This window comes from Otolemur garnettii, unplaced genomic scaffold, assembly GCF_000181295.1.
Source record: "Otolemur garnettii isolate 467f Iridium unplaced genomic scaffold, OtoGar3 scaffold00024, whole genome shotgun sequence".
In the NCBI taxonomy this organism is placed as follows: Eukaryota; Metazoa; Chordata; class Mammalia; order Primates; family Galagidae; genus Otolemur; species Otolemur garnettii.
The window spans coordinates 11724595-11735159 of record NW_003852419.1 but is presented as its reverse complement, the minus strand read 5'-3'; the positions used below and the strand labels follow the sequence as shown (position 1 = coordinate 11735159).

At 39.0% G+C, this 10565-nt stretch overlaps 1 protein-coding gene and 1 pseudogene across 1 annotated transcript in view; one reads left to right on the top strand and one right to left on the bottom strand.

Annotated features, from left to right (window-relative positions):
• The window catches only part of PSME4 (proteasome activator subunit 4), a 109035-nt gene that overhangs the window by 18210 nt on the left and 80260 nt on the right, over window positions 1-10565 (top strand). The window contains exons 2-3 of the mRNA XM_023512066.1: window positions 5083-5223; window positions 6670-6786. Coding sequence (XP_023367834.1) covers window positions 5083-5223; window positions 6670-6786 — 258 coding nt within the window. The remainder of the gene's footprint in view (window positions 1-5082; window positions 5224-6669; window positions 6787-10565) is intronic.
• Window positions 1286-1830, bottom strand: LOC100955851 (annotated as a pseudogene).

The following is a 10565-nucleotide window of genomic DNA, read 5'->3' as shown; positions in this document are numbered from 1 at the left end:
GTCTTGCTCTGTCACCCAGGCTGCAGTGCAGTGGTGTCATCATAGCTCACTGCAACCTCAAAACTCCTGTATGTGGGCAGGTGATCCTCTTGCCTCAGCCTCCTAGATAGCTGGGACTACAGGCGTGTGCCACTACACTCAGCAGATTTTTCTACTTTTTATAGAACTACCATAACCTGTTTCTCAGGTTGGTGTTGAACTCCTGGCTTCAAGCAATCTTCTTGCCTTGGGCTTCCAAAGTGCAGGATTACAGATAGGAACCACCACATCCCCACAGTCCATATTTTTAATAAATGAGGTCTCAGTTGGATCCAAAGAATATGCATTTTTTTTTTTTAGTAATGGAATGGGCTTATTTTATTTATTTATTATTATTTTTTGAGACAGAGCCTCAAGCTGTCGCCCTGGGTAGAGTGCTATGGCATCATAGTTCACAGCAACCTCCAACTCTTGGGCTTAAGCAATTCTCTTGCCTCAGCCTTCCAAGTAGCTGGGGCTACAGGTGCCCACCATAATGCCCGGCTGTTTTTTTAGTTGTAGTTGTCATTGTTGTTTGACGGGCCCAGGCTGGATTCAAACCCACCAGCTCTGGAATAATGTGGCTGGTGCCTTAGCCTCTCAAGCTACAGACTCCGAGCCCAAAGAATACACATTTTAAATAGTCACTGTATATCATTCTGATACAGTGATCCTTTGACCACATTTTCCTCCGTAAAGATAAATCTATACTCCATGTTTCTAGTCTCATTTTATCTGTATTTCTCTTTTTGAAAAACAATTTTTTTTTTTTTTTTTTTTTGGAAACAGTCTCTTCACTTTGTTGCCTTCAGTAGAGTACTCTGGCATCATAGCTCACAGCAACCTCAAACTCATGGACTCAAGTGATTCTCTCGTCTCAGCCTCCCAAGTAGCTTAGATGGGACTACAGGAGCCTGCCACAACACCCCACTGTTTTTAGAGGCAAGGTCTCACTCTGGCTCAGGCTGGTCTTTTTGGAAAAAAAAAAAAAAAATTTTTTTTTTTTTAGGACACATTAAAATTTGCTTTAATACTTCTTTGGGGAAAAAAAAATCACACTTTTAGTGAATGAACAAAAGACATTTTTACAGTAGCAATAGGCAATTATTTTTATCTACCATGCCATGAATTCATAGGGAAGAGGTTTCAGTAGCTCAGGGAGGCACCTTGCCATTGAATGTGACAGTGTTGATTGACTTTTGAGTTACATGGGTTCTATTGGTAATCCTATGTGCTATGCTACACCTATTATTCCATGAACTCATGGGGAATAAATAGGTTCTTGCACCTAAAAACATGGGTCCACTGGTACTCCTGTATATACTTATTATGCCATAAATTCATAGGGAATGGATTCCAGGAGCTCAGGCTCCTTTCCGTTGGTTCTCACAAAGTGAGCTTCTTTGGGTGGAGTAGCGGGCCTTCAGTTGAACCCAGGTACCTCTCTCTTTGGCTTCCTTGTTTTTCTGATCATTTTCCTTCACACGTTTCAGGAAGCTGTCTCGGCTCTTAGAGTGCTTAATATGCTCAATACCAACATTAATCCTCTTGGCAAGAATCTTGCCCTTAACTTGTTTGTTTACAACAATGCCAACAGCATGCTGGGTAACACTGTAGACTCTTCCAGTTTTGCCATGGTAACATCTGTGTGGCATGCCTTTTTGAACAGTACCCATTCATTCCCTTGATGTCTACAATATCACCTTTCTTGTAAATTCTTATGTATGTGGCCAAAGGAACAACTCCATGTTTTCTGAAAGGCCTAGAGAACATGTATCAGGTGCCTCTCCTTTTTCCCTTTGTATTTGTCATTTTGGTGAATTACTGGAAGATGACGTCTCTGGCCGAAAGCTTGAAAATTGATGTATAACATTCATTCAGTAAAATGTGCTGAATACGCTAGTCTGAAATGTCTGTCTTGATAAATTTTTACATGTGTGTATACTCATGGAACCACCATCCAGGTTACAATGTAAGATATTTTCAACACCTGTAAGGTTCCTTTTCCCACTCAATACTCCCTTCCCAGAGATAACCACAGCTCACTCAACACTGTTGATGAGTATTGCCATTTAAAATGGAATCATAACGATACGGTATGCATTCTTTTGTTTGAATTCTTTGTTCAACATGCTGATTGTGGGATCCATACACATTTTTGTATATGTCTTTGGTTGACATATGCAGTGTTATACGTACACCTAGTGGTGGGATTGCTGGGTCATAAAACAGGCCTGTGTTTAGGTTTACTAGACAATGTCAAGCAGTTATTCCAGAATGGCTGTTCCCCCACTGTACACTCCTACCAGCGTCTTACAAAAGATTAGGTTGCTGTAGGTCTTACCTAGAGTGTTGTTAGGCTTTAATATTTTAGCCAGTCTGGTGGGTATCAAGTGATGCCTTATTGTGGTTTTACTTTGCTTTCACTGATTAATAATGATTTGAGTATCTTTTCAGATTAGTAATGCTGTCAGGTATCTGCTTATCATCTGGAAATAGTCTTTTGAAAAGTGCCTGTCTTCTTGCCCATTTTTTATTGAATTTTGTTCTTTTCTTATTGATTTGTAGGCATTCTTTATGTAATTGGATACCAATTTTGTCAGATACATGTATTTCACATGTCTGACTGGGCTTTTTATTTTTAATGGTATCTTGTGTATAGAAGCTATTTTAATGAAGGTTAATTTATTTTCTTTTTATGGTTAGTATATTTTGTGCCCTTGGACTACATTTTGAGAAATGCTGAGGCTTGGTCTGCTTGCTGGCTGGCAAGGGACTTGCCAAAGAGGGAAATAGGAGTCCCTTTATAGTCTGTAGCTTTTTCAGCAGTTGTAGACCTTCTCGGAATCTCTCTATTTTGTCTCCTTTTAGTTATTAAAATTTGGGCTTTGTGAGTATTAAACAGTTGTCTGTGTGCTGCCGTAAAAGCAGTATCAGTAGCCAAGTTACTTCAGTGGCCTGAAGCAGCAATTCTCCATTTTTTCCATGGAAGTATCCTAACCATAGGAGAGCAAGTCTGTAACTCTGAGGCTCTCTGGAATCTTAATGGGACCTCAAGGAGCCATGGGGTAGAGGGAATGAATATTTCTTTTTTTTTTTTTGAGACAGAGTTTCATTGTATCACCCTCGGTAGAGTGCTGTGACATCACAGCTCACAGCAACCTCCAGCTCTTGGGCTTAGATGATTCTCTTGCCTCAGCCTCCTGAGTAGCTGGGACTACAGGCGCCTGTCACAACGCCTGGCTATTTTTTTGTTGCAGTTTGGCCCCAGGCCGGGTTTGAACCTGCCACCCTCGGTATATGGGGCCAGTGCCCTACTCACAGAGCCATAGGTGCTGCCCAGGAATGAATATTTCTTTGTACTCTTTTTTTTTTTTTTTTGAGACAAGTCTCTTTATGTTGCTCTCGGTAGAGTGCTGTGGCGTCACAGCTCACAACAGCCTCAAACTCGTGGGCTCAAGTGATTTTCTTGCCTTAGTCTCCCAAGAAGCTAGGACTACAGGTGCCCGCCACAACCTCCGGCTATTTTTTGTTGTTGTAGTTGCAGTTGTCATTGTTGTTTAGCTGGCCCGAATTGGGTTTGAACCCACCAGCCTCGGTGTGTGTGGCTGGCACTGTAGCCACTGAGCTATGTATACCAGTTTTAGGGAGATAGCATTTTTCTCATGTGGGTCTTTTTTTTTTTTTTTAAAGTAAATAGGTAAAATAGCATTTTAATGATTCCAGCGTTTACTTCTAAATTTAGAGTGAAATTGAGGGATGCTTTGGGAGACTGTACCATGTTTATTCAGCAGCTTGAAGGATCTTTGGCAGCCTTGGGGTGGGGTATCCATACACATGTACTGTCTTCACTAGTCCGTGTGCTTTACCGTTTTTTGGTGGTTAAGAAACTTTTATAGTAATTAATTGCTGGTTGAGCTTCCCTGATCTGAACTGCTTTGCACAGGAAGTGTTTTGTAGTTTAATTTTTTTTAGATTTTGGGATATTTGCGTTACGTCCTTACTGGTTGAGCATTCCAAATCTCAGAATTCTAATTTGAGTGTCGTGTTGGTAATCAGAAAGTTCAGATTTTGGAGCATTTCAGATACTGGATTTTCTGAATAGGGATACTCAACCTGTACTGGCCAAGCCAAAACAAGCCCTCAGGTCTCATTGTTCCTTCTCTTATCCCGTCAAAGTGGGATGATGGGATTAAACTTGGAAATGACAGAAAAGAGCTGAATAAATTCAGAAAATAAAATAACCTTAGAAAACAAAAAAGGAATACTCTTTAATGGACCAAGAATTTTGAGGAATTTCAGGGAAGTAGAAAAACAATTAGATACCCTGCTTTAGAAGTTAAATTTAATTTAATTTTTAGCTTTTGAAAGAATACTAAAGATCATATAACAGAAGAGAGAACGTTAGCTGGGCGTGGTGGCTCATGCCTGTAATCCTAACATTCTGGGAGGCCCAGGTGGGTGGATTGCTTGACCTCAGGAGTTCAACATCAGCCTGAGCAAGAGCGAGATTCCATCTCAACTAAAAAATAGAAAAACTAGCCAGGCGTTGTGGTGGGCACCTGTACACACTCAGGAGGCTGAGCCTGAAAGTTTAAGATTGCTGTGAGCTTTGATGCCAGGGCATTCTACTCAGGGTGACAAAGTGTGACTGTGTCTAAAAAAAAAAAGAGAGAGAGGGCCTGTGGCTCAAGGGAGAGAGTAACTGGCCCCATATGCCGGAGGTGGCTGGTTCAAACCCAGCCCCAGCCAAAAACTGCAAAAAGAAAAAAAAAGAGAGAGTATTAGTATTCCCAACTCTTGGTAACCACTATTCTACTTTCTGTTTCTATGAATTTGATTATTTTAGGTACCTTTCTATGTTGTATCATAGGACAGGATTTCCTTCTTTTTTTTAAGAAGGTCAAACAATCCATCATACTGTATATACATTTTCTTTATCCATTTATCCCTCCTTGGACATTCAGGTTGCTTCTGTGCCTTGACTTGTATGTATAATGCTATATTAACATGGATGTGACACCATACTTAATTTTAAAGGCTATCTCTATTTTTCTCTTGCAGATATATTAGACTTTATGGGAGAAAATTTAGCAAAGAAGATCATGTTCTTTTTATTAAGTTATTATATGAGTTGGTATCAATTCCAAAATTGGAAATCAGCATGATGCAGGGATTTGCCCGCCTCCTGATCAACTTGTTAAAGTAAGTCCATTTCCCGTGACTTCTACAGCTTGTTTGTTTCTTCAGGGTTTTAAGGAATGAGAACTAAGTACTTTCGGTAAGAAGTCCAAATCTTAAATTGCCAATTGGGAAAAAAGAGTGCAGAAAACATTATCATAAGCTTAATCATATGTATTAACCTCTTAATTAAAATTTCATCTCCAGGCCGGGTGCAGTGGCTCATGCCTGTAATCCTAGCACTCTGGGAGGCTGAGGTAGATCGCTTGAGCTCACAGAGTTTGAGACTAGCCTGAGCAAGAACAAGACCCCATCTCTACTAAAAATTGCAAAACTGAGGCAAGAGGATCGTTTGAGCCCAAGAGTTGAAGGTCGCTGTGAGCTATGACACCATGCACTCTACCCAGGGTGACAGCTTGAGACACTATCTTAAAAAAAAAAAATAGGGTAGCACCTGTGGCTCAGTGGGTAGGGTACCAGCCCCATATACTGAGGGTGATGGGTTCAAACCCGGCCCTGGCCAGCTAAACAGCAGTGGAAACTGCAACAAAAATAGCCGGGTGTTGTGGCGGGCGCCTGTAGTCTCAGCAACTTGCGAGGCTGAAGCAAGAGAATCACCCTAGCCCAAGAGCTGGAGGTTGCTGTGAGCTGTGATGCCACATCACTCTACCTAGGGCAACAAAGTGAGACTCTATCTCAAAAAAACAATGAATAAATAAAATTTCATCTCCTGTATGAATCCTCTAACACACGTTAACTATGTTGTCTGATTGTTTTATTCATATTTCTTATTATATATAGATTATAAGTCCCTTGAGAAGATGGGGATCATAGATTCTTTTGCTTAAGTAGAAGCTACATTATGGAAGGATTAAGTGTTCCATAGATAGTGTGGGAAAATATGAAATTCATCTTTAGTAAGATGACACAAATTTATTTATTTATTTTTTTTTGAGGCAGAGTCTCACTTTCTTGTCCCCGGTAGATTACCATAGTGTCATAGCTCACAGCAGCCTCAAAGTCCTAGGCTCAAGCTATCCTCTTGCCTCAGCATCCCAAATAGCTGGGACTACAGGCACCCACCACAACACCTGGCTATTTTTTTAGAGATGGGGTCTCACTCCTGACCAGTCACTCAGGTTGGTCTCAAACTCTTGTGAGCTCAAGTGATCCACTTCACCCTCCCAGAGTGTTGAGATTACAGATATGAGCCACTGTGCCTGGCCTTGTAAGATGACACAAACGTAAATGCCTCTTTTACCTGGTGCTCTTTGAGGTTTGAGCCGTAGCAAGAATCTGCTGCCATTGGTCTTCCTAATATTGTGTTCTGCCAGTGATTGGCTATGGATGAGGAAAAGTATGAGCAGCAATATTTAACTGTCTTGTCTGTGTAGTACTTATGGTATGATACACACTCATCTGTGCACACATCTGTACATACATACGTATTTCTCTTTTTTTTTTTTTTAGGAAAAAGGAACTTCTTTCAAGAGATGATTTGGAGTTACCCTGGAGACCACTTTATGACATGGTGGAAAGAATATTATATTCCAAGACAGAGCACCTGGGATTAAATTGGTTTCCTAAGTAAGTGTTACCATTTAAAATACCTCTTAGGGGGCACTTGGCAGTTTTTAAGGGCTTGATCATGATTGAAAAATATTGGGTTGTTTGAAATAAATGAACAACTATACATTTTAATGTGCTCATTTCTATGAAACTTGACTCTTAAAACAATCCACTGCCCTCTTTAAATTATTTCTGAATTATTCTACCATACTGGCCAAAAAAAGCAAGAGATTTTTTTGTTTCAAATTGAATTTTTGTTAAAAGTCATGCATATTTGATATTCTTTGTAGCATATCTACATGTATTTAATTTTTTTTTTCCAAGCAGAACCTTGTTTAATAGGATACTTGTAAGCCTTGAGTTATTTTCTTTTTGATGGTCTTTGGTCTTTTTTAAAATTTTTATTTATTTTTATTTTTGTTGTTTGGGATTCATTGAGGGTACAAAGAATTAGGTTACACTAATTGCATTTGTCAGATAAAGTCCCTCTTATAATCATGTCCTGCCCTGAAGAGATACGCCATATACCATGACCCCCATCCCCCTTCCTCTTCCCCTCTCCCCACCTGTTCATTCCCCCACCCCATATATTTAATTCTTCAAATAAAATGAATGCTTCAAGAAAAGAAGCTTTACAAAGGATATCTATATTCCAGAGAACACACAATCCCAGTTAAAGAAGCCTCAGTTTCAGTGATGAGAGCACAGACTATTCAGCTGCATGCTTGTTGGTTTATGTTATTTCCGGGTCATGTTTAAACTGATTATTAGGTGATTATTGGCTTCTTGTACATACATCCTGCCTCTTCGAAACCTCTAATTTTTCTTTGTTGTGTATTGTGTTCTGAATTTACAGAGTAAGTAGAATCATGTGCCTTTTTTGGTTAATGGTGATTTTAGACTTGACTGCCAAATATCATTTCTGTCCAGTTGTGATCTAGCTCCTAATTTTCTCAGTTTTATCATGTTTGGTTTAAAAAAATGTTTGTAAATTTGTGTTTGAGGTTTATTTTTTAGGAAATTTTTCTTTAATTTAGCTGTTTCATTGTCTAGAGTTATTTGACATAGACTTACGTGCTCATTTCCTAAAGAACACCATTCTGTATACTTATATTAATTTCCTTGTTCTCTTTTATAAATTAAGTCTTTAAGGTCTCATTTCTGAGGTTTCTCTCTTGATTTCATTATTTCTTATAGCCTCCCCAATTCGGTTCATAACCCATGATTAACTTTCTGACTTCTTAGGTCAGCAGTCTTTCCCTCACCATACAATTTTTTGAAAATGACTATAGATAGCAAATGTGAAATTACTTAAAAGGAAAAGGTGAAAAAATGATCCTAAACTTAGGTCCTAATTGGTTTGAGGCAATTTTGGATGAGTACAATGGTCAGAATTCATTTATTTCCTGAAAGTTTCATGTGTTAAAACAAGGAAACTCATTTCAGCCTTAAAAATAGCAAATTTTATCCAGAAACCGAATGGTACACTGTGCAATATGCTTTCACAGTTCTTTGTTATGAAATCTCAAAATTTAGGAGAGATTTAGAATCTTGTTGTAAAGATTCCTTTTGAGTGTTGTTTCTGCTCCTGGGAACTTGGCTTGTTACTAGATTGACTGGGTCTTCTTCAAATATGAACTTGGGGAATTCTGACTGGCATCATGATTTCATAGATTTCAGGGACCTGAACTTTGTTCAGATCTGTTTCTTTCTGAGATTTTTGTGGCTAATTTTGTTTTGGTTTCATCTGAAAGTTACTGGCACTTAAAGAGGAAAGGAAGGCGACTTCTTCAATAATTCCTTGTTCTTCGGTATGTCCTTTACTTGCTATTTCATAATTCTTGCCTTGTAGGTATATCTTTGCTAAGGCAGCTGCTGCTTTCAAAATCCTGTGTGGTCATTCATAAATATCTATGGCTTACCTGGTCATTGGTACCAGCTGTTTGTCTGGAAATTTGTTTTTAGTGCCACTGTCTGTCGGTTCTTACTAAGTTTCAGCCCTGCATCTTGATATCATGCTGACCATGTGTCTTCCTGAAGTGGCACATCATCCTTGCTCTTAAAAGTTTCACCATGGCTGTTCTTGGCCTTTTTTTTTTTTTAATTCTTAGTATTTTAAAGAGACAGAATGACTCTGCTGAAATAGTTCCTTGGTTTAAAGCAGTGAGTTAACTCTTAACAGACTCAGCACTCCATTTTGCGTTTGTATTTATTGTAAAATGAAAGTCATAGCTGATATTACCTATCTGTACTCACTATCATACTCATGGCAAAATTATTTTGAGTATTTTCATTTTAAATATATTGTGACACATTTTGAAATAGTTGTGTTAGGTGTTTGTTGACTACATACGTTTATACTATTTTTAGAATACTTGGGGGTTTTTTTTGGTTTTTTTTTTTTTTTGGTTTTTTGGAGACAGAGTCTCACTCAGTCACCCTGGGTAGAGTGATGTGGTATCACAGCTCACAGCAACCTCAAACTCGTGAGCTCAAGCCATCCTCCTGCCTCAGCCTCCTGAGTAGCTAAGACTACAGGCATCCGCCACAATGCTTGGCTAGTTTTTCTTTTCTTTTTTTCTTTTTTTTTGTTTAGAGTCACAGTTTTACTTTATGCCCCTCAGTAGACTGCCGTGGCGTCACAACTCATAGCAACTTCCAACTCCTGGGCTTGGGCTATTCTTTTACCTCAGCCTCCCAAGTATCTGGGACTACAGGTGCTCACCAGAATGACCAGCTATTTTTTTGTTGCAGTTTTGCCAGGGCCGGAGACCCACAGGCGCTGCCCTGCCTGGCTAGTTTTTCTATTTTTAGTAGAGACAGGGTCTTGCTTTTGCTCGGACTGGTGTGGAACTCCTGATCTGAAGCAGTCTGTTTGCCTTGGTCTCCCACAGTACAAGGAATACAGGCATGAGCCACCAAGTGCAGCCTAGAATACCATTTTATAATCAAAAGGTTGCTTCATTTGTTAACTGTCTTTTTTTTAGAGACAGAGTCTGACTTTGTTGCCCTTGGTAGAGTGCTGTGGCATCACAGCTCACAGTAACCTCCAGCTCTTGGGCTTAGGCGATTCTCTGACCTCAGCCTCCTGTAGCTGGGACCACAGACGCCTGCCATAACTCCCGGCTTTGTCTTTCAAATCTTAAAACTCACGTGTCTTACATATTTGTCCTTAATCAAATCTCTGCTTAGAGTACTATGCATTTCGACATGATTTTACAAGCTAATTCTGTTGTTTGGAGCAACGGTGATCAACTTTCATCTCTCTTCCCTTCTTTTTCCTTCCTTTCCTTTCTTTCCATCTTCTGTCTATCCTTCTATTTCTTCTGTTTTTCTTTCCTTCCCTTTTTTCTTCTTTCTGTCCACCTTTTTGCCTCAGGCCAGAAGACCCTTTTCACGCTCATCTGTCTCTACTTTCCACTGGAGAAATAATTTAAGTGCTTTTTATGTAATCAAAAAAGCGAAATTGGAAAGGAAATAAGTAATTGTGAACTTGATACTAGCAATGTAAGAATTGTCTATTGTTTACTTCATAAAAGAAGCTTGTGAATATTATGGACATGGTTTTATTTAGTAAAGCAGTGTCCTACCCCTTACTCTGAGTAGCATATTGCAAATTACAAATATAGGCACTATACTAATTAAGAGTTTTGGTGCTAAATGGGCATAAACAGTTAATGTTTGAATTGCTGTGTGTGTAAATTTGTTTAGTTTTATTACCATCAATTTAATTTTTGTGGGTGGTGGTGAAAGTTTATGTTTTTTTTGTTGTTGTTTTTAATTTTTTTTTTTTTTTT